Below are 23,450 nucleotides of genomic sequence, written 5' to 3' on the forward strand. Positions count from 1 at the left end.
TAGGGAAGGAGCTGACAGGGCAAGAAACAATGCGAGCAGAGCTGTGACTGAGAGGACTGATTAACTGACAAGACACATGTGGTTCATAAAAAAAGGTAGGGCAACAGATGCAGGAAAATTCTAAGCAGATGAAATCACAAGAGGGAAGGGCTTTCAAAATAAAACGGAAACTGAAAAGAATTAAGTAAAGCACAAAAGAAACACAGCTGACAAAACAAAGTGTCTATGTTAACAAAAACTGGAGTCCAGAACTAAATGAAACACAGTCCACATGGAACATGACCCGAAACTGAAAAACACAAGACATTTGCCATTTGTGACTAGGGTGACAGATTGACAAAAGCTACTGTGGAACCCAATGGTAGTTACAGAAAAAGAAGTGAGATATTGGAGGATTAACGGCATTATCGCTATGTGTGAAAAGATCCATGTATATTGCTTTTGTTAAGCAATTCGAGATGGTGTAATGAGCAAACAAAATACATTGGACTTTGTCCATCTGTGGCTGCTGGCTAATCTCATTTAGTTTTTTTCCCCACAGTTTGGTAAAATTGGAAAGATATTCATTCAGTGTGTCCCAAATCACATAATATTGCATACTTAAAATTTTCTAATTGAGTATACTTAGCATATGATGTACTCAAGTGCGCAGTGCTTGTGTTTCAAGGGTGCAGTGCTGTCCCAAATCACATACACTACTCACAATAAGTTAGGGATATTTTGAGAGACTCAGTGGATTTCATACATACAGTGTTTGTTTCACTTCAAAGATTTTTGGGATAAGGGGGCAATTGTATTGGGGTGATAGACACACCTCATTTTGTGTTTTCCACGTAATGGTCTCACTGTATACAGTCGGCCTTACATATTGGAGCCAATACCAAAAAACTAAAAGACAACCCTTTTCAATGTGGCATCAATTTCAACATTCTTTGGGTATAAAAAGCTGCTATTGTCACTAATTCATTCCAAGTTCATCATTCAAACAGCCATGAACACACGACGTCACTTAACCAACGAGCAGCGCCACCTGGCCATAGCGCGCCTTCGGGTCGGTGGCAGGCAGTCAGATGTTGCTCGTGAACTTGGTGTGTCTCAAAGTGTCATCAGCAGACTTGCATCAAGACACAGAACTACTGGCAGAGTTTGTGACAGACCCAGGAGTGGAGCCCCACGAGTGACAGACCGCAACGATGACCAGTACCTAAGGACCTATGCACTCAGACATCGTCATGAAACTGGCACACAGCTGCAGGCCCGTTTACGAGATGTGAGGGGTACTCGGGTTTCCAGACAAACCATTCACAACCAACTTCACCGCTTTAGCAATATGCCGAGGTCAACATGGTCCCCAGGGTTCGCTTTGATGGAGGAGGCGCAACAGTCTGGGTAGGCATCACCAGTCAACGCAAAACAGATTTGGTTTTTGTGGATGGCTCAGTCACTGCACGTTCTTACCCCAGAGACATCATAGAACCCATCATCATCCCCCAATTCCGCCAGCACACCCCCAACTTTCTGTTCATGGATGATAATGCTCCACCACATCGTGCCAGAATTGTCACAGCTCGACTTCAGGAAGTCGGAGTGCCTCATATGGCATGGCCAGCAATGTCCCCTGACCTGAACCCCATAGAGCACGTCTGGGACCAGCTGAAGCAGAGACTGGATGATTGTACCCCACCCCCAGGTGACCTGGCAGAACTGCGAGTAGCACTTGTGGAAGAGTGGAATGCATTGCCTCAGAACAACATCATGAGGCTTGTGAGGAGCATGAGACGTCGCTGTCAAGCTGTCATTGCGGCCAATGGTGGAAACACCCGCTACTGACATTGTCAATTTTTGATATTTCGGGCTATCCTTGTTATTTTCTAAATTTTTGGGGTCATAAATATTAAACTAATGAAAATGGTGCTTCTTCTTATTCAGTATTAGCAATATCAAAGGGAACTTTTACTTATTTCATTAAAATTCAGACCAAATAGGAAAAGCACTCGGGTAAATAACAATATCCCTAACTTATTGTGAGTAGTGTACAACCGCACTCACCAGAAATGACAACGTGAAGTGTTCTTCTTCTACCGATTTGTCACAGGCTTGCACCAGCACCTTTTGCCTGCGCTTGTTTGTTGATTTTTGAAGCAGTAAAACAGCAAAATGAAAGGTCATCACGCATTGTTACGCCACAATCGGCGCTGACAATGCAATGTCCTCCTTCTAGCGGCTGAAGATGCAACAGTAAAAATGGTAAGTTTATTTGTGTGATCTATTTAGCAAAATATTTTGGTGACAAGTCTTTTTATTTTTTCAAACCCGTGTCCACACAGAATTTCAAACTTGTCCCCGTTATTTCATGTAAAGATGATAGTATACAAGTCAGTGTCGACTCTCACCACAGCTGTCTGCCGCCATTTTTAATCAATGAAATGAGTGTGGCAAGTGTCCACAGTCGCATACTCAAAATCTTGACCAATTTGAATATGTCACCCGGGTACTTTTGCATACTAAATTTTTGTATACTACCTATACATTTTTCCATTTTGAGTTGAGTATACTCAAAATTTTAAGTATATAGTATGGAAGTATGCGATTTGGGACACACCAATAGTTTCAAACTTCTGGGATCAATAACTTATGAGCTAAATAATTTTTAAAATCAAACAACACGTCATTCCAGCCACAGCAACATGGACAACAAGCTACAATTTACAGTTGTATTCTCTGTGGATGAGATATGGAAACTAACCCTGCTAACTCTGGTCCACAGATTTTCATGATCTGGGGAATTAAGGGTACGTTCACATGCATACTACCTCTAAGGTCCTTCCTGAGATGAGTCAAGTCTTTTTGGAAGTCATCAAATTTCATCTGCGAAGCCTGGAACAAGTCATGGGGCTCGGGGAGAGGATATACACATGTCTCCTTACCAGCATTCTGTAGATTGAGTAACTCAAGTAGGTCAACATGCACACAATCCAAACACATCCTCTTTCAGTTTGCTATTGCTAATGCTCATGACATATGACATTTGTTGATTGCACAGAGTGCATACCTCCACACCAGCAACAATTTACATACAATGTATATATATATAATACAACACATAAAAGTAAGGGGCAGAGACATGCTTTGGCTGTGTCTAGTCTTCTGGAATCTAAAAGAAAAACAACACCTAATTCTGTCTCACTTACCCATCCACCATTTCAGATGGTACTCATTCCAATTGCTGGTGGTCTATCTCACGCTTGCTTTAATGTTTTCACTCTTATTGACTCCATTTTGAGTGTGAATCAGAGAGCAGAAAACCTACTACACCATGATGAAGCGTAAGAGGGAAAACAGAGCAGTCGTGGTAATGGTAAAAAGAAATGCCCAGATGGCTGGGCCCTGCTGTTATTCCTGTATAACTGAGGTCTCAGATGAGATGATACGTGTCTTACGCTCAGTGTAAGACCAACCAAATGCTTACCTCATCGAAGTGTCTGAGGTAGTATGCAACAATGTAACACAGGAGACTTTTCATGCTGTCCTGTATGTGGAAGGAGAAAAGATAGTTTGCATGGAGAGGAGCTAAATGTCATAAACATGATTCTGAAGATTTTTCTTGACCTTCAGTTCAATCCACACGCCACATGGCAGCTGCATGCTCATGGAAATTCAGACATGTACTTATTATTATATACCCTTCTATTCTACCTAGTACATGTGTTTGGATTATCTGGCATTTAGACCCCAGGCAAAGACATGTTAAGGGCTCCTCTGTTACTTATTAAGGTATCCAACTGAGCACACTTTTCATCTTCTTCTGTGGTATCTTTAGGTTCACCTGATAACTAAACTTCTTCATTTGGCTGAAAATGTTGGCACACCTCTGCTCTAGTTTGTGTTACTGTACTACCATATCACAGCAAGGAGCCTTATGCTTAAGTCACTGTAATTAGTGGGTACAGGTCAAATTGTTTTCAAACTAATTTTTGTCATGAGGAGATTTTTCCTAACTTTTTCTTTCTCTTGTTGGCTGTCTTCTTAAAAAGGTCCATTTTCAGAATTAAGGGTAATTAAATTAATGATTAAGGGGTTAAAGCTAAGATCAGTTAGAATCTTAAGCAAACCAGCTTTTAAACTTGCCTTGACCAGAGCTGTGTTCATAAGTATATTGTGTATTTTTGTAATTAGCATACAGTGCTTATCAAACTTATTAGACCATATATCATTAAAATCAAGAAAACAAAAAAATCTTTCAATACCGTATTGTTATTTATCTAACAAATAACACAATGAAACTAAGTAGTCCTTGTTCACACATAATAACCAAAAAACTTAATAATTTGTATGGCCTCCTTCAGCATTGACTGAATTCACCTTTTTATACCCAAATTTGAGCTGGGCTTGTCTAAGATGTCCAACATAATATTCAAACACTACAACTAACCTTTCTGTTCAGGAGTGCAAATAAATAGCTATTATTTGACATCTTATTCAAGAAATAATGATGTGCTTTACTATTTTTCAGGTTTTTTTTTTTGTACAACAGTACTTCGAAAATTTATGGATGACAGTATGATGATTATATTTTTGCATTAAAAATCTAATTTTGGTTAAAGAGCTTCAACATACCAGAGTTTTAACCATTACAGAAACCTTAGAAAAAAGACTTTTGTAGTTTCCAATGCCATTAATTGAAGTTAATTCAGCTGTGGCAGAAACATTGGGTGGTGGCCTGAATTTGTTAAGCACTGTATATTGTGGGAAAACATGAATTTCTTCCTTTTTTCTTCCTTCAATTTTGCTAACCACTGCACACAGTACTTGAAACCATTGGATTTATAATTTTGTATTTTCATTAAATCAATCAAAATTGAAACTTTTTTGGATTCAACAACTGGCATCAAGGACTGTTCAAAACTGATAAAAGATCTATTTCCTGTCTACTGAGATATCTTCAAACACCATCAGTGTATCTTGATGCATATCTTTGGCTGCCAAAATGTGAATAATTTGTTTGAGATGGCAATGGCTCACAACCAGCCTTTGAATTGTGTTGGTTAAAGAGGATAAAAGGAACTCTGGATTTGGGCCCTTGGGGACAAGTTTGCACCTGTTATTAGTGCAATACCCCTTAGACTATCCAAACGTAATGCAAGTCACATGTAGCCTTCTCCTTTTTATCCAACTATTAGTCAACACACATATGTATTAAATCTAAATGCAGAGTTGAGTAAATATGATTTTTGTGATTTTGCAGACCCCAGAATGCAAAAAATAGTCTAAAATTTAGAGTCATGATATTGTATTTTGAGTATCAAATGTCTAGTTTTAACCAGTGTATTTTTTTTTTGATAACAGTAAAAATGTTGTATTGCATATGGACAAATGTGCAAAGAAACAGAAGTATAAAGTCATGACATGAATTGAAATACTTGAGAATATGACATGTACTGAATGTACAATGTAGTGAATTAATAATTGTATGACCAAAAATGTGTCTGTCGCATTGTGAGTGCTCAACAAATTTGTAACTGCTTTGAAAAAGGTAGATGTCATTTTTATGTAAATCAATTCCAGCCTTGTCCACTATGTGGGTTGTACAATGTGTGCACAATCATTAGGCAAGCTGTATCTTTTAGGACAACTACAGTGCTCTCAGTCAATCCAAAATGTTAATCAACAACTTGGTCAATCCAAAATGTTGACAACTCCATATGTACAAATAACATTTCTGACAGTAAAAAAGGGACCAATATAGCCATCCGTCTTTTCAATAAAAGCCTCCCATTCATGCAATCTGTCAGTTTCTTTATCCGTTGACAATCAACTTTTTGTGCAGCAGCAAGAGAGGAAGGTGTTCACATCATCATTCTTTCATCTTTAAGGCTAGCCTTATAGTGGAGTACTTTGATGCATGGAATGGAGTATTGTACTACATAAAAATCATAGAGTCAAAAGACCCCTCATGGGTCTGGGGTAGAGGCCCATTGGTAAGTGCCTGGTGCACAGACTGGTGGCATTATATCTCACAGCTGGCCTGGGAATGACTTGTGATTCCCTCAGAAGAGCTGGTGGAAGCTGCTGGGGAGAGGACAGTCTGGGCTTCCTTGCTGAGGTTTCTGTCCCCGTGACCAGGACCAACCAGATAAGCAGAAAATGACGACAACGGTGAAAAATCATAGTCTTCTTGACAGATGCTGACTGCCACTGCTTGAAGAAAGAGTCTTCTAAAAACTGTTATTAGGTTTGGGAGTTGATTTGAGTCCATCTTCAACCCGAAAAGGCTCAACTAGCTCATTTTTCATAATACCAGGCCATACCAGAACCCCTCCTCCAACTTGCTTGCATCTAAGTTGAAGTGGAGCTCTGTGTCTGCTACTGATCCAGCTATGGGAGAAGTAATCAGAAGTCAGCAAGACTATCACTGTATGGTGTCACTTTATTTGGAGGAAATTCTGTAGAATGTGCTCCTTCCTCATCTCAATAACTAGATAGCCCATCAAGTTCAACTTTGTCAAAATGACAAGTAAGCTTCAGACAAATTTTAAAAAATTATGACAAAAATGTAACTATCTGGTCCATCATGAGTCACTCTCATCTCATCAGTCCATGAAACCTTAGAAAAATCTGTTTTCAGATATTTCTTGGCCCCGTTTTGAAGTTTAAACTTATTTGTCTTGTTCAGTGGTAGCTGGGTTTCAGCTGTCCTTACCTTGGACATGTCTCTGAGCACTGATCACCTTGTACTTCTGGGCACCCCAGGTAGGTTGCAGTTCTGGAATATGACAACACTGGAGTGTAATGGGTTCTTGGGTTCCTAGCTTCACATTTGATTCTTCTCAAATCTTTGGCAGTTACTTTGTGTCTGTTTTTCTCAACAGGTTTCTCATGACCCTGTTGACTATTTGCAACAAAACGCTGGTCCTGTGATCACACCCCAATATCTTAGCAATGTTGAGGGTGCTGCATCCCTCTGGAAGACTTGAAAATTTTTGACTTTTCAGAGTCTGTTAAATCTCTTTTTCAGCTCATTTTGCCTGAGGAAAAGAAGCTGCCTAATAATTATGCACAACTTGACATTCGGTGTTGATAACCTTAGTCCACACCCTCCCTTGTTATACAAATACACATCACCTGATATACTTAAATCCAATAAGTTATCAAGTTTATAAAGCTTGGAGTTGGAAAATATGCATAAAAATAATGATATGGTCAAACTACCCACTTGCCTAGTAATTGTGCACACAGTGTAATGGCAGAGTGATGCTGTTTTTAAACTCAGAAGAAGATGGCAGCCGAAGAACATAAAATGACTAAATAAATTACCACCATTACAAGGCCACGTCAGTGTCTGTGAATGGCAATTCTCTGTGGCCATGGTCATTTGGAGTCAGCCACCCGGCAAGGACATAAGTGGACTCAGAAGGTTGGACAGACAGATATTTCTTCATTTTAATGTAAGATATACTGTCATACTGATGTACTGGGTCCTTATTGTACAAAATCATCATAAAAACACTTCAGTCTGTGAGCCCTCAGGTCTAATCTGGAGGAAGAGGCTTTTATCATGTTTTTTTACACAACAACCATGTCTTTACTCACGCTGCTCTTTACATCTTTGAGTTTGGGCAGGATGTCAAGGGTGAAACCATCAGCTTGGCCTCTGGTACGGTTGCCACCATTCATAAAGTTCCCAAAAGCCAGGACAAGACCCAGAACCTGCTTGACTGTTTCACTGTCTTGCAGCACCTGTATAAGAAACCATAGTTTTTCTTAAAATAAATGTTTGTAATGATGTACTCTAGGTTATTGAAATGGTTCAGCCCTCTGAGACAAATTTAGGATTTTGGAAGTGCACGCTTGAAAAATTTTGCACTAGCAATAATGTCTCCAAATGGTGCCAGTAGAAAGCAGTTTGAAATACTATAGAAAAGGTTCAAAGTCTACCTTTAAAGATGATTCTGTTCTTCAAGCAGAAATAAAAGTTGTATGGAAAGAACAAAGGACCTCTTCTTACTTGTTTTGAGAGAATGTGTTTCATTTACAAATTGTCTTGTGCTTCAATTGCTTGTCTCTAATATGCCTATGACTAACACATCTTTTGACCCCCCCTCATCTTAGTAATTAAGCACTTCACTTTGCACAGAGATTATTCAAAGTATAAATTCACATCAGAAAATATATTCTCTTTTATTTCGGTCACCTTTCTTGAAACTGAACTTGTCAGAGGCATTTCAGACAAAGTTTTGAAGTTTGGGGACATTTCTCGCAGAGAAGTGATAAAAAGTCAGCAAGACTATGGTTGTTGGGTGTCACTTCAATGGGAGGAAATTTTGTAGAATGTGCCTCTTGCTCATCTCAGTCATTGCCCATCAAGTCAACTCTGTCAAAATAAGTAAGCTTCAGAGTTATTAAAAAAAATTGTCAATGATGGAAAATATAGGCTAAAGGGACCTCTGCAATTCCATTTGTCGTCTTTTCCTTGCCTCTTATCTCAGGGGCTTCCAGAAAAAAAAATATGGTGGTTACAGTGATTACTGAGTGACTACATTTCATTTCCTGGACAATGTAACCGATTCCTCCCTCAACAGCCCAGGTCTTGCATATCTGTGGTCTTTGGTATTGGCTCGCCCCCATCAGAAGTTAGCAAAACCATTTCAACAACTGCTGAGAGGTTATTGAAGTTGGCCCATTTTATTCCCCTATCCATGCTCCCTCCATTTGGACATGGCTTAAAATGTCATGAACAAACTGGATACTCTAATGTGTTTGATGTTCCGACAGTGGAGAGTTTGACTCACCTGGCATACCCTTTGCAATGTGTCAAGTTTCCTCATTATGGATGACATACATTCGGAAAAACTGGACTGAAAAAGGATGCAGAAGACTCTGCCAGAGAAGTTGGGGATCATTGAGAGCTGATAGAGAAACCTGCAACATAAAAGGTATGTGTTGGATCTACCTCATGACCTCCGTCATGTTTCTACTGTTTCTTATTGTCAGCTTTAGTGCTGGGGGAATGATAACAACTCACTGCTCAGGTTTGTCCAGAGTTTTAGCATTCTCCTTGTCTTTAGAGGATTTGATATGCTTTTCAATCTTGTCCAGCTCCTCCTGTTGAGCCCTCTGTTGGGACATGATGGACTCTGTTATACAACTGATAGTGTTGTACAGTTATCCAGTTTATACACATGCTGTTGTTGAACACTCCAGAAAGTACGACCATTTCAATGAACACTTAATAGATACACCATGACAAAATTATTTTCAAACACATCCTTCCACAATTATAGATTGATGGCATAGGCATCAGACGCAAACAGAGGTTCAGTATCTTGACTCAAGCACACTTTTGACACGGTCACCTGAGAAGCCAGGGATTAAACCAGTGTGGAATTTGAAGAAATGGCTTACTGTATTCCTTTTTGTCATCTTTGTAGTATAGTGAGAGTATCCTGATGTAATGCTCTGCATTTCCATGAGATGTCAATTACACTGATCAAAATATGTTGATTGACAGGCTTCTTTGATCAACATTTTGCAGCCAAACCATCTCTGTGGAAGTTCATGTCTAACCTCGGCCAGTCCGAACATTGCAATGACAGTCTGACATTGAAGAGGGATTTATTTTAGCCTGGAAAACCAGTATGTAATCTTACTTTTACCTTGTGTATTGTGACTATGTCTATCTGCTTTTATATATCCCTTGCCAGAAAGCCAGTATGCAGAGGAGAAATTAGTTCATTACAAGGTAGTAGAGCTCTCTCTTAACCAATGAATGAAAGTTCTCTGAACCAGCCACAGAATTGGACCTGAGTATTATTTCTTCAACACCAGTAATCCTCGGCAGCCTCCTTAGCCAAACCACCCTAAATAGTATAGCATTGCTCTAAAATGGATTTTTATAGTACTACAACATTAAAGCTGAATATGAAGTTATTACTGATAATGTAAGGCCTTTATCCAGTGCAGTTCCCATTTAATGAGTGACTATGCTATGCCCCTTTATCCGGTGCAATACCCATTGTTTGAGTGGTGGGTCCAATAGTTGTGTGACAACACAAACACTCCCTGACATTCTCTTTACTGCTTTGATCATCACCTGCAGCACCAAACCTAGCTAGAATTCTTACTGTAACATTCTGTCTTTGCATTGATCAGATGATTTATGGTTGAGTTAATAAAATAAAAGACAGATATACAGAAATATCCTATATAGGATAGATAGCAAGTTTTGGCATGTTCAATAGCCCTTAGAACTAAACAGCATTTTAAATTTTGTTGGAATTACTTAGCAAAAGTCAATAAAATATACTGGTAGATTTGACACAAGGCCAACATACCTACTGTGTAATTTTGTCTGAAAAGGAAAGAAAATAATCAATGGGTGTTTCTCACATTTTCATACAGGGCTTGCAGGGTCTCCAGGTCAACTACTGTGTTGTCCAAGTTCAAGATGGCTGCAAGGAAAAGAGTTTGTGTTGGGGGAGTGTGTGTGTGGGGAGGGGGGGGGGGGGGGTTGTCAAGAACCACAAAACAGGAAAATTAGCAAAAATACATTATCTACACATAGCAGCTGGTTTCCAGGTTCCCAATTCTATTTATATCTGTTCTTTTAAGTGTGAAAACCCAAGAATGAGAGTTGGTATTTGGAATGAGAGAGCAAGCACATGTGTGAATGCAGTTCAATGAATGTGAAGCAGAGGAAGATTTGGTATGGAGCGAAGAGGGGGAGGGGCACTGCAGATGAGTCTGAGGGATGAGGCTAGGAAAAGCCAGAAGAGCTGATAATTAAGGAGATATGTGAAGGTCCACCCATCCAACCAGAGATAAAGAATGCCACTGTTGCATTCAAACAGGTTCAAAAGACTGATGACCCAGATCAGCCCTATCCAGTGTTGTTCCTGATATCAGTTTATATCCTGCCACTGCCTTCCATTTATTTTCAGTTTGTCATGGAACAGTCATTTCTACTGTTTACTGGTTTCTCATCCAAATTTTAAGTCTAATTCAAGTCACTTGACTTTGACTAATGACTAACAAAACACTATGACGACTCAAGTGTAAACAGACAGGCAACAGCAGAAGGTTTAACACAGTTTAATCCGAGTCTATGGCAATGGAGCCTGGCAGATGTGGAATGTGGAAGTGCTGGATTAATGGCAGAGCTTGGGGCAAGAGGGTGAAAGGTGAGAAATGGCAGAGTGTAGAGCGGGTGAGTTGCATAGGTTTGTAAGGCAGGTAGATGAGAAGGTGATCTGATGATCTTAGTCCACTTAAAGGTGCACTAAGCCTTCACTGCATGAAAAGTAGGATTTTCATCAGTATGTAGCACTGTAAATGGTTTTGGAAGTTAAGGTTAATGGCAATGGCAATGGCACTGCAATTTGCAGGAGACACAGATAACTGCAGAAAATTGTCGGAAATTGATGTGGGCCTTGCTTGGCCAATGACCCCCCCTCCCCTAATTTTGGTAGAGACTTTAACATGTAAATGTAAATGCTATGAGCTATACAAATGTAAATCAGGGCAGCTGGGGGAGTTTCCCTTCCCACTGACCAGATGTGACATATTTTTGCTTTTTGTGTAATATTTGTTATAAATGTTATATTATTTGTTATATATGTGTTATATGTTTTTAATATTATATTGTCCTTGTTTAATGCTGGTCTCCTGGCTTTCTTGCACTACCTTACTTATTTACAGTACCCTCACCACACACACTGTACAGTGTCTGTTCCTGCCCTCTCACTGCAAGGTGATGCTGATGCAGACCTGAGATCATTGATGTGGACTTTTGTTTAGTTCTTTTTCATTGCCCATATTATTGAATCATTTACACTTATTTTTTTATAATATTGTTTAGGTTGTATGTACAGGATACTTGTGACGTTTCTGAGATACTGGGACCTTGAAATTCCCCATTGGGGACCAATAAAACATCTATCTATCTATCTATCTATCTATCTATCTATCTATCTATCTATCTATCTAAAATGAAAGGCAGGCCACAGCTCGAGACCATTTATGCTATTACGCTTTTCAAAAGAGTCCTGAGCATTCTCACCTCTGCTTAAGTAACAGCTAATGAGATGTTTTATAATCATTATAGTCTGTTATAGGACTTGGTATATTTTTTAGGATTTTGTGAATGAAATAACAGCAAATTCAAAGAAAAATAATGGTATAAATATATCAGGCTCCTGATAGCCCAATTAGAGTTACTATAATTACTTAGCTTGAACTAATGTTTTTAATGAAAGTAAACCAGATTAACTACCATGTATGTTATTACTTCCGCCGGTTAGATCATGACTGGATGCTAGCAGCACGATCTCAACTATGATATTCCTTCAGGAATTTTTTTCTCCCAAAATCCATTTTTAAAAAAGCACTTTCTATGTTCGAAGTACAGTGTATGGCACAGTTCACTGTCACAGTGGTCACAGAAGTGCTGAGGTCTTCTCTTTGGTCTCATGACGTCAAGCGTTTAACTGAGTGACAAAATAAACCCTGTTTTGGTTTAGAACTGTATCATAATGCTGATCTCACGACATGAGCTCACTATACAGATATCTCAACCAATTACAAGTGATTTTTCTTGTTTAAAATTAGAAGTTTCATCCAATACTGGATGAGGAAATTCAAGCCAGTCCTGATGTCATTCTCGTGCTAGCCACTGCAACCCAGTCTCATGTCAAAACGTGAAAAGACTACGTTTGTCCACAGTGCAAAACGTATCAGTTCTACGATAAAGGCCTAAAAATTGTGAAATGTGTGCAGTTTTTTTCCCTATTCTTTTCTATTGGAGCGCTGGTAGGTCATGTGACTCTTTCATGCGGGCCTCTCAAAACAAAAACACGGCGGCCGCTCCTGTCATTTTCGGAGGAAAGTGCCTTATTCCAAGATAATTTTGATTTAATAAAGCATTCTGATGACATTTCTAGAGAGAAATATACATTTTGTTTTCATAATCTTCTCCCAGTTCTTGTGCATAATCTTTGGTTTGTTCGTTATGATGATGAATCTTTCACCTCGCGGAAGAGAGTCGTTACAGTGTCACGTTTTCTGCAGTTGTTATGGTTAAAACCACAGAAACCTAAATGGCGTTTATGTTATTGTATTTTGCACCTCTGAGTGCATGAGTTAGCCTATGTGACGGATGTGACGTCAGCAGACCACGCCCATTAGTTTGAATCATTGTTTATATTCTTAATGCTGATTGTTAGATCTATAATGGTTACAAATGTACTTTGTAGGGTGAATAAACATCCAGAAATTAAATTAATTTGTTGATTGTCTTATAAATCAAAAGATAAAGTATTAAAAATGTTTGTTTGTTTTCCTCGGAGTGAGTGACAGTTTCCGGACTTTCTCACGGAAGAACGAGGGCCGACTTCCATGGAAGCTGATGTATGGAATTCCTGGCGAACTTTCATATTATTTTCATTGAACAGCTGTAGTCAACAATCACACAAACAACAACAAACAAGCGTAGCTATTTTATATTTTGATGGTAATTCCTGGGGCAATATGTTTTATATTATTTTCATTAATCAACAATCACACAAATATATTATCAGCTGAGATAACGACGCAATGTAACAACAAAATACAATAACATGAACGCCATTTAGGTTTCCGTGGTTTTAACCATAACAACTGCAAAAAACGTAACACTGTAACAACTCTCTTCCGAGAGGTGAAAGATTCATCATAATAACGAACAAATCAAAGATTATATACAAGAACTGAGCAAATATTAAGAAAATAAAAAGTATATTTCTCGCCAGAAATGTCCTTAAAAGGCTTTTTTAAATCAAACCTATCTTGGAATGACACTCGTCCGTAATGGCGTCCTTAGCAACCACCATAGCAACAGCAGAAAACGTGACACTGTCACGCCTCTATTCCGCGAGGTGAAAGATTCATCGTAATAACGAACAAACCAAAGATTATACACAAGAACTGAGCGAAGATTATGAAAACAAAATGTATATTTTTCCCGAGAAATGTCATCAGAATGCTTTATTAAATTAAAACTCTCTTGGAATAAGGCACTTTCCTCCGAAAATGACAGGAGCGGCCGCCATGTTTTTGTTTTGAGAGGCCCGCATGAAAGAGTCACATGACCTACCAGCATTCCAATAGAAAAGAATCGGGTAAAAAAATGTACACATTTCACAATTTTTAGGCCTTTATCGTAGAACTGATACGTTTTGCACTGTGGACACATGTAGTCTTTTCATGTTTTGACATGAGACTGGGTTGGCCAAGGTTTCACCGCAGCTTTTCTTTCATTTCAAAATCTTATTCTTAGTTCTGAATAGCTGATCAGTGTATTCTTTTCTCCTTCCTTTTCTTTGGGTAATGGCTTTTTTCTTCATGACTTCCCCACACCTTCTCTACAGTTATCAAAAGTGATGTCACCAGTTCTGCAAATTTGTTGTGCTTAGTTTCCACCACTAGGCCATTTTATTTTGGCCACTTGGTCGTCTTGTGCCTTCTTGCTTTGTCATCAAATTTGTGGGTTGCACAACATGACTGTGTCTTCTTCATTGGGTGCACTAACAGTGTTTCCTGCTTCTGCCTTAGACATCGCAGCACCATTCTGTCCGGTGGCTCTTGTGTTGCAAACCAATTTGGGTCCATGTCATCTGACCTGCTTAAGCAGAAAGTGGTTGCTGGACTGTTGTTGGGGCTCGTAAAAGGGAGGAGAGGATTGGTGATATCTTAAATTAAACTATAAAGAAAATAATCAATTATTAAATATGATTATTACAATATAATCTATTAACGGGGCACCACCCTGGAATCAGGGAACAGCCAATCCTCTGTTATTGACCTCAAAGGTGAACAGGGTAAGAAAATTGTGAAATTTGCTTGGCCAAATTCAACAGCTAGTGAATAATTCTATCAAGGGTGTGTGTGTGTGTGTGTGTGTGTGTGTGTAAGAGAGAGAGAGACAGCGAGCGAGAGAGAGGGAGGGAGGGTGCGCGTGTGCACTCGAGCGGGTCAGGGTAACCAACCCAAAATGGCGGACTAGGACGAATAGAGCCAAAATGGCCGCCCTGACTTCCGCTGAGTAGGAAGAAGGGGGCAGGGAGGCTGCAGAGTCCTAGTCACATGTGTGGAGGTGTGAAAAGTGGGAGCAGAGTGGGGGAGGAAAGGAAAGATCTAACCTTACTGTAGATTCAGATTAAATGGCGCCGACAAAGGCAAAGAGCTCGCTCCCGCTCGCCGTGTGCGCACGTACAGGTTTCGACCGAGTCTGGTACGTGCGCTTCCACAGACAAGGTTCCAGCTCTTTCGACTTCATAGACGGCCACCGATCATGAACCCAGCTCGGTTGTGGAAACCAAACAGTGATAACTCTTGATGATCAGATGCTGAGGGCCCGCGAGTTGTAGACTGCGGCTCGACGAACAAAAGAGAGGAACAAAGGGAGTCACGTGGTAGTTACTCCCTTTTGGCAGACGCTACTTGGTGAAGTTAGCGTACCTGGGAAAAAGCGAAGCTTTTCGGCAGTACGACTGGTTTTATAGGTCCACCGCTGATGACGACGTAGCGGGGACCCCCTGGGCTCTCAGCCAATGAGTAGTGGTTTTCCCCCTTTGAAGAGGGTTGTCACACCTCAACCTGGTGGCTGGCGGGAAAGTTTTTATTGGTCTTTGTTCTGTCCCATGTCCACGTGGAACAAGGGGAGGAAGAAAATGGTGGTCGTCAGCACATGGGCTCTGAATCCCAACACTGTTTGCCTTCATCAATTCCTTTCTTTGATTGATGTTCAGTCCCATTGCACAATGTCATCATCTCCTATTTGCAAACAAAGTCTGGAGGATTTTCTTGCTCCAATTTACTGGCATTTCCTGTCAGACCTCTTGGGGGGCCTTAGGATTGTCTTCTCAAATGCTTCTTCATGTTAATGGAGGGTGCTTCCTTTGACTTCCAGTTCACTAATAAGCAAGGTCACCACCTTGAAAGCTTTTCAAATCAAGATGACATTCAGGATTTTGTATCTCTAAATGTCACAAAATGTCAGGATGACATTAAAGAGTCAGGACTCTGATTAAAAATCAAGACCATTTCACATTTGGGATGATGGACTGAGGTGATAGTCAGTATTCTGGATAACTTTGATGCTGTCTAGAATCCTGCCTGTCAGTTATTAGTAGAACTTTGTAGAGCTGAGTTTTTCATAGAGTCCCACAACTTTTTTGAGTCCATTGTCAAGTCTGCTCTATCATGTCCTTGTGATGTTTTCTAGGTTCCCTCAGGTTGAGCTCTTTTTGCTCTGTTTTCACATCTGCTTCGTCATTATTTTTGAAAGCCTATTTTTTCCTATTAATAGGTCTACAGTCCTTTACACTCTTAGTTATATAGGGCTTACCGCTAGGGTACACTACAATGTCCTTTTTAATATTAGAGGACACAACTTTGAACTTGTCAGATACACTGCTATCTAGACGGTAATGATATTTCATGGAGTATGTATGATTACAAGGAAATAAAGCTAAAAAAGTGACAAACTTACCATGCTGGATATCCTTCATATCAAGGTGCAGGGAGGACATGAGGATTCCTACAGCCTGAGAACGCTTGTTGTTTAGGAGCTTTACAACCTAAAAAAAACAATATATATGAGGTTAGATTCCAAAGCTCATGTGTGGCTCTGTCAGTGAGGCAACATCAGCATACAAACATACACATGAAAGTACAGGGCTGATATTAAATCAGTATGATGTTCAGTGTGTAAAAGAATACATGTTCAGTTTTGGTTGTTACAATGATAACATTAACTAATTAGACAGAAACTCTGGGGTTACTTCTTATAATCCCTGATGTAGAGAAATTTTGTGTTTTGAAGTAATTCACCATAGAGAAGAAACAGGATATTATTTTTAGCCTGAGACAGCTCCAAGTTCCAAGTACCATTCATTGTGATGCTTTTTGCCTTCTTGAGTAGAATGCATCCGTTGTCATGGTGACCTGGGATGACACTGCCCCATGCAGAACACCTGACATGAGAACTTTGAAAATCTCTCCAAGGGAGGAGAGGCATCACACACACTGGCCTGTCTTTCACCATGTGACTGAGGTGACAACGTCGCCAGGCACTGAAAATCTCACATCATTGGCAGTAGAAGGTTCTGTTGTCAGCATGTGAGCAATCAATTTTTATGTTTTTCACTATTTAAAAGTTATTTCAAGTTTTTATCTCAAGACAGTCTGCAAGGTCACATTTTACCTTGTGCAGAAAGAAACAGATTTGACTAAAGGCTGTGATATTCTCAAATACTGCCTCCAGTCCCTGGTGAATTATAGGACACTGGTAGCATCAGTGCAAACATTAAACAAACTCTTCAATATATTGGGATTATTCACAGGAAAATCTGGTAAGAACAAGCAGCAGAAAATCACAACTATAGATGGACACAGACCTTATTACAGATACTAGAAAAAACAGGACATTGTCTTAACTGACATATGCACAAAAATACTTGGAGACAAACATGAATGCCTAGGTTGACAATCTTAAATGGCAGATGGCAAAAACACTTTAGAATATAAATTAGTGTTCATACATATAAATAATATATCCAGACTTTACAGGATATGTGCTTGCCTGGGACTTTAAATAAACAACTGCAGACAAACAATGGGTGAATACAGAAAACTACAGAGAAAAACAGAAGGAAATGAATGGGGGAAAACAAGTTAAGTTAAAATTGGTCTTTGCTGACCAACATCACAGACCTGTTTGGCCTTGGACTTTGTAATTGTGTCAGAGAGTGGCTGCTTCTTCTCCTTTACAGCTGTTTTGGAAAATAATTCAACGAATTCTTCAAAGTCCACATCAGGCTCCTCAATCGTCTCCCAAACCAGCAAGGAGGAAATTTCCCTAAGAGAGCAAACAGATGTAATAGATGTTCGTTCATGCAATTTAATGGTTTTAGCTACACATAATTTGTGTGACTATAATTCACTCAGACCTTACAGCAGACTAATAAATAAATGTGCAGTGCCAGGGGATGATTATAGCTTCCAAAATAAAACAAATAAAACCACTAAAACAATGAATAACATGTTCAGTTTGGAAGGTGGAATGAAGCTTCACGGTCTGCTTCTCTTTCCCTCGAAAATAATAGAATAATAGGCATCATTTTCCTTCCTAAAATGTTGGTTGAACAGCAGCATATCAACCGTTTGAGCAGAAGACTTGCTTCAACAGCTAGTCTGAACTTTTTTGAAAATTTAAAGTATCATCATTCTGTCTGGTAAAAACAAGTTTCACTGTTTATACTTTTACCTTTCCCCACAGAATCACAAATATACCAAGATGACTGACTACATCTGTGATTCAGTTTTGATTGATAAAAACTAATAGTGGTTGAGATCTGAAATATCAGTATGATTGGACTGAATTGTTGAGTAGGATATTGTTTATGTGAGTTCATACATGACATTGACCCAGATAAGTAATTGAACAGTGGTAGCAGAAACAAAAGAGGATAATGTACAGGATAATCTGAGTTGAGTTTGGTAAAAAATTACAATATATTTTCTGCAGTAAGTCTGGCTCTTCTCAGAAAATGTCTTCTGAGGACCATTACCCAATAATTTGGGGGTTTAAGTCATTTTATTTAATTCAGAAAAGTTCTGGTAGTCTGCAATTTTAGAGTGTGGCTTCTAAACTAAGCACACTGAAATGTCAGTCAAACTTTACTTCAAGATAGCCGTCTTTACATTTTGACAAGACAAGATGAAATTATTAAAGACATCTCTAAGAGGATAAAATATATTTACATTTCTTTGGTCTTACTGTATGTTTCTAATTGTTGTAGTATACTGCAACAATTAGAAACATACAGTTACTCAATACTCTTTAATTTCTCTTTCAATTTTGGAAGCCTAACAGGGGACATAAGTTTGGAAATTAGTCATGTTAAGAAGCCTGCATGCATGGCATTTACTTTATATACTTTTTATGAAGCAATGTTCCTTGCATTTGTTCCTGTTGAATAACAACAAAATAAACCAAAACTCTGGTTTTAGATATCCAAAATGCCTTTTTGCCTAGTCTAAATTCAAGCTATATACAAGATCATTATTCTCGTGGAAACTTAAAAAGGAAAATGCAGATATTTTGAATTTAGGGAAAGTTGCTAGAATTTCAATTCACTGTTCAAAAATTCCATCTTTTCATCCATCCATCCATCCATCCATCCATCCATATTCTATACCACTAGTCCGTTAAGGGTCATAGGAGAGGCTGGAGCCTATCCCAGCTCACATTGGGCGAGAGGCAGGGTACACCCTCGACTGGTCGTCGCAGGGCCATCAGGAGCAATTAGGGACTCAGTATCTTGCTCAAGGATACGTCATGGAAGTGAGGATCGAACCAGCAACCCTTCAGTTGCTAGATGGCCACTCTACCTCCAAGCCATCCTGGCCAAATTCAGCAATCACAGTGTGAATATCTTAGAGTGAATTGTAGATACAGTGGACCCTCGCTATAACGCGGTTCACTCGCAGTTTTGCAGATTATTTTAGTGCAATTTGCATCCTTTTTTTTTTAACAGTGCATCGTGTTCTGCGTCCTCATTGGCTGTAGACCATTGTCAATCAATCTCCTCCGTGCCGTGTCTCCCGTACAGTACAGAATGCATTCAACTTGCCAAATTTACATAAATCTTTGATCGCTAGCAGTGTGACTCTGAAGAGCTGTACTGTATTTTTGCAAGTTTTCTCCCCAACAAACCCCACAATATCGACGAAACGTTCTGTACCATTAAAGGCACTTGCGCCCAAAAGGCAGAGGAAGATGCCAACCATCAAACACGAAGTTGGACTGGAAGGTAGAAGTTGCGCGGCAGCTGGTTTTTATGATACTGATGTTGAGTTTCCTGATATTTTCTACAAAGGTTTGAACTTTGAGAGTGTTTAAACAAGAGAGATAAGTGTAAAAATGTTAATGCCTGTCTGAGAAAAGTGCATAAAGTGTGTAGTGAGGGGTTTTACAGCCTTAAAATATTAATAATAATCATAAAAAAAATAAAGCTGACTGCTTCGCGGATTTCACTTATTGCAGGTTACTTTTAGAACGTAACTTCCGCATGTAACACACATAAATGGCAGAAGTAGTTTTAATCTCAAATTGTTAATAGATATGATTAGCTAATATTTAGTTTTGCTAATACTTTTAAAATTGGCTTGCTGTGGTTGAGGTCACCAGAACTAAAATGTCATATCCATTTAATATCCAATGTTATCATTTACTTTTTTGTGTGCAGCTGGATTCTGGTCCAATAAAGAGGCTTCATGGGTCTAGGCGGCTCGACCACAGCCTTTCTGGGTGCCTTCTCCAGTGTTAGACCCAGAGCATAAAGCCCCAATGGCAAAGGAGGAGGCAGCGAACCTGGAACACCTGGAAGAGCTGGAGGAATGCATATGGCTCCTGGTGGAGGAGGGGGAGGTGGAGGCCCACAGCCATGACTTGGTGATGGGCCTCCCATTCCTGGTAAAGGGGGAGGAGGAGGAGGAGGAGCGGCTAGGTGTGAGGCAAGGCCACCAAGGAGAAAAGGAGGAGTTGGAGGTGGGGGTGGAGCGAAAGCGCCAGGGAGCGGAGGAGGAGGAGGGGGAGGTGGAGGTGGGGGGGGAGCAGGACCACCAGGAAGAGGAGGAGGAGGAGCGAGTGGCACAAGGCCACCAGGGAGAGGAGGAGGAGGTGGGGGTGGCGCAAGGCCACCAGGGAGAGGAGGAGGAGGTGGGGGTGGAGGATGTGGAATGCCTAAACTGGGCAGAGCAGGAGGTGGTAGAGGAGCAAGCATTGACCCTCCTCCTGGTAAGGGTGGGGGAGGAGGCGGTGAAGGAGGACCTGCCACTCTCTGTCCAGGTAAATGATGAGAAGGTTGAGCTGCTCCACTTGAAAGTGAAGGTGGAGGCTGCTGCTGACATGAACACTGAGATCCAATCTGGCTGCGTGGAGGAGGCAAGAAGCTATTAACTCCACCTGGCTCACTATAAGGCACTTTGAACTTAAAGCTGTCTTCTAACGGAGAGGTTTGCACCGACTTGGCCTCCAGGCTGCCCAGAGCAGGAGCTGCATCAGTCTGTAGGTGTGCATCACACACAGCTTTTAGCAGCCCATCTTCTCCTCCGCACTCCTTATCTGTGGTGATGGCTTTCATACTGTCCCTATCCAGGAGAAGTGGCTGTCGCTCCAGTTCAGCAATCTTAGTCCTGAGATCCTCAATCGTTTGTTCCAGTTGTTGAATGACATTGACATGTTTTTCTTTCAGTTTCACTGTCTTCAGGATACCTTCCTCCTGCAAATAATGGAGAATGGTACAATATAAAATCAGGAATTGTCTCAAAGACTCACTGCATTGGGAAAATTCAAGTGCATCAAGGAAAATAATGTTGAACTTTGTTTTGCAGTAATGAGAATCATCACTTAAACTCAATTCAGTTCAATTCAAATTTTATTTTTCTCCAAGGGGCAATGGCTGAGACATGTAAAGCAGTCAAAAAAACAAACAAACAATGACACACAAAAGGCCATCTGTCTGAATTTAGGACAGACAGTCCTCTTTAAAGCCCAGTGTCCTATGACCAGCACATGACTTGTCAAGGATGCAGTTAGTGGGCGTCTTCTGGATTCTCATGGTGTTAAAATGGACTCAAATGGTAAATGGACTCAGTTTTATATAGCGCTTTTCTACCTTGGCAGCACTCAAAGCGTTTTACAGTGTCGTCTCATTCACCCATTCACACACACACTCACGGTGGAGGCTACCATGCAGGGCGCCAACCTACTCATCAGGAGCAATTATGGGTTCAGTATCTTGCTCAAGGACACTTCGACATGGTCACCAGGGTCGAGCATCGAAGCAGCGACCCTTTGGTTGCTAGACGGCCACTCTACCCCCTGAGCCATGCCGCCCAATAGTATATAATAAAAGTATGTAACTGAGGTACATAACTGCTCTGTTTTCACAGAATTAATTTCTCTCAATTTTGTGGTCTGGAGAACTGAAATTGTTTGTAAATTGTAAATTGAAATCTATCAGCTAGCAATGTTTTGGTGTTTTTGAACTACTGTATCAAATTTGGTTCATACAGATTACATAAAATGTCTATTGCATCTACAGTACAAAGCTCATAATGTCAGCCAGGTCTTATGGGAGTCCAAAAGTCATACCAAGAATGGATAAAGTCCTGTTTTCATACATGTGATGTGGTTGGCTTGTAGTTTGTCCTTTATTGTATGGAGAATGTTAGTTGACTGAGGGAAGTGCTCTGTTTAAATTTCTCCCATTTTAGTTTGACTCTAATTCCACAATTTTTTCTTGCCTCTTCTGGTTACTTTCCTTTTGCTGTGGAAAGAAACTGCTCTTCTAGAAGAATCCACAGATAGCATAACATGGAATAGTGCAGAAGCAAGAATTTTTCTCTCATGGTGGGCAAATCATTTACACATACTACTCAACCACTCCACCCAGTGGGCCCAACTGGACTGATAGATATCCTAGTTTGCAAAATCTCAGCCTCCCACCAACATGGATGCAGTCAAAACGCTGAAAAACAAGAAAGTCGCTGGACCTGATAACACCTGGGCTGCTCAAGGGTGCACGCTACTTTGGTACAAGGGCATTCTACCCCTTTATTCAAGAGGTGTGGAGTGAGGAATGTGTCTCCTAACACTGGAAAGATACCAACATTTTGTTTATAAAAACAAAGGAGACTAATACATCTGCTGCAGTTGTCAGTGTATCTCATTGTTGGCTATGACTGTAAAAGCCGTAGTCAAGAATCACACTACAGACCAACACTGCAATAGATAAATGGGTCAAATGAGGGTCTAGTGATGGAACTTTTGATCTTTGGCTCACAGCACATGAGTCCAGCAGTTGGGAGACTTTACTGAAAATATAGCAGGTTGGGGCAGGTGGGTCACAAAGAAAATCAGTAAAGCAGCACGTGCACCATACACATACACATACTGGCACAGCGTGACTGAATGTGAGAAAGAAAAGAGGGAAAGAGAATTAATGTCTTTACTCTAGTAACTTGTTCTGCCTTATCAACAATATAATCCATCTATCCATTTTCTACAGCTGATCCTGTTAAGGGACGTGGGGGGTGGAACCTATCCCAGCAGCCTTCAGGTGAGAAGCGGGTACACCCTGGACAGATCACCAGTCCATAGCAGGGCCAACATATAGACAGACAATTAGTCACACTCACAGCACGCCAATTTACAGTATCAAATTAGCCTAGTCCCCACTTGCATGTCTTTGGACTGTGGGAAGAAGTCGGAGTACCTGGAGGGACAGTATGAGAAGACGGATTGGAATATTTGCTCCTCTGCCTCAAACCCAAACACTGCAATCCAATCAGCTACTGAAGGACATCTGCCCCCATTGTTTATCCTCCTGGAGAATTCCACCAGTGTTGGT

General features: G+C 40.3%; 1 protein-coding gene across 4 annotated transcripts in view; it reads right to left on the reverse strand.

Annotated features, from left to right (window-relative positions):
• fmn2b (formin 2b) overlaps positions 1 to 23,450 on the reverse strand; it is a 76,388-nt gene that overhangs the window by 21,641 nt on the left and 31,297 nt on the right. For 3 of the 4 annotated variants that reach the window (XM_086196030.1, XM_086196029.1, XM_086196031.1), the window contains 9 exons: positions 20,269 to 21,317; positions 17,746 to 17,890; positions 16,523 to 16,610; positions 10,387 to 10,448; positions 9,023 to 9,114; positions 8,790 to 8,919; positions 7,591 to 7,737; positions 3,470 to 3,529; positions 2,814 to 2,934 (listed from right to left, as the gene is read on the reverse strand). In XM_086196030.1, coding sequence (XP_086052156.1) covers positions 2,814 to 2,934; positions 3,470 to 3,529; positions 7,591 to 7,737; positions 8,790 to 8,919; positions 9,023 to 9,114; positions 10,387 to 10,448; positions 16,523 to 16,610; positions 17,746 to 17,890; positions 20,269 to 21,317 — 1,894 coding nt within the window. Of the gene's footprint in view, positions 1 to 2,813; positions 2,935 to 3,469; positions 3,530 to 7,590; positions 7,738 to 8,789; positions 8,920 to 9,022; positions 9,115 to 10,386; positions 10,449 to 15,489; positions 15,665 to 16,522; positions 16,611 to 17,745; positions 17,891 to 20,268; positions 21,318 to 23,450 lie in introns of those variants that run through there. The other variant, XR_015111622.1, reaches the window with a different exon arrangement.

Source organism: Aulostomus chinensis, chromosome 23 (genome assembly GCF_037954235.1).
Source record: "Aulostomus chinensis isolate RoL2024-O1b breed Wild chromosome 23, RoL_Achi_v1.0, whole genome shotgun sequence".
NCBI lineage: Eukaryota > Metazoa > Chordata > Actinopteri > Syngnathiformes > Aulostomidae > Aulostomus > Aulostomus chinensis.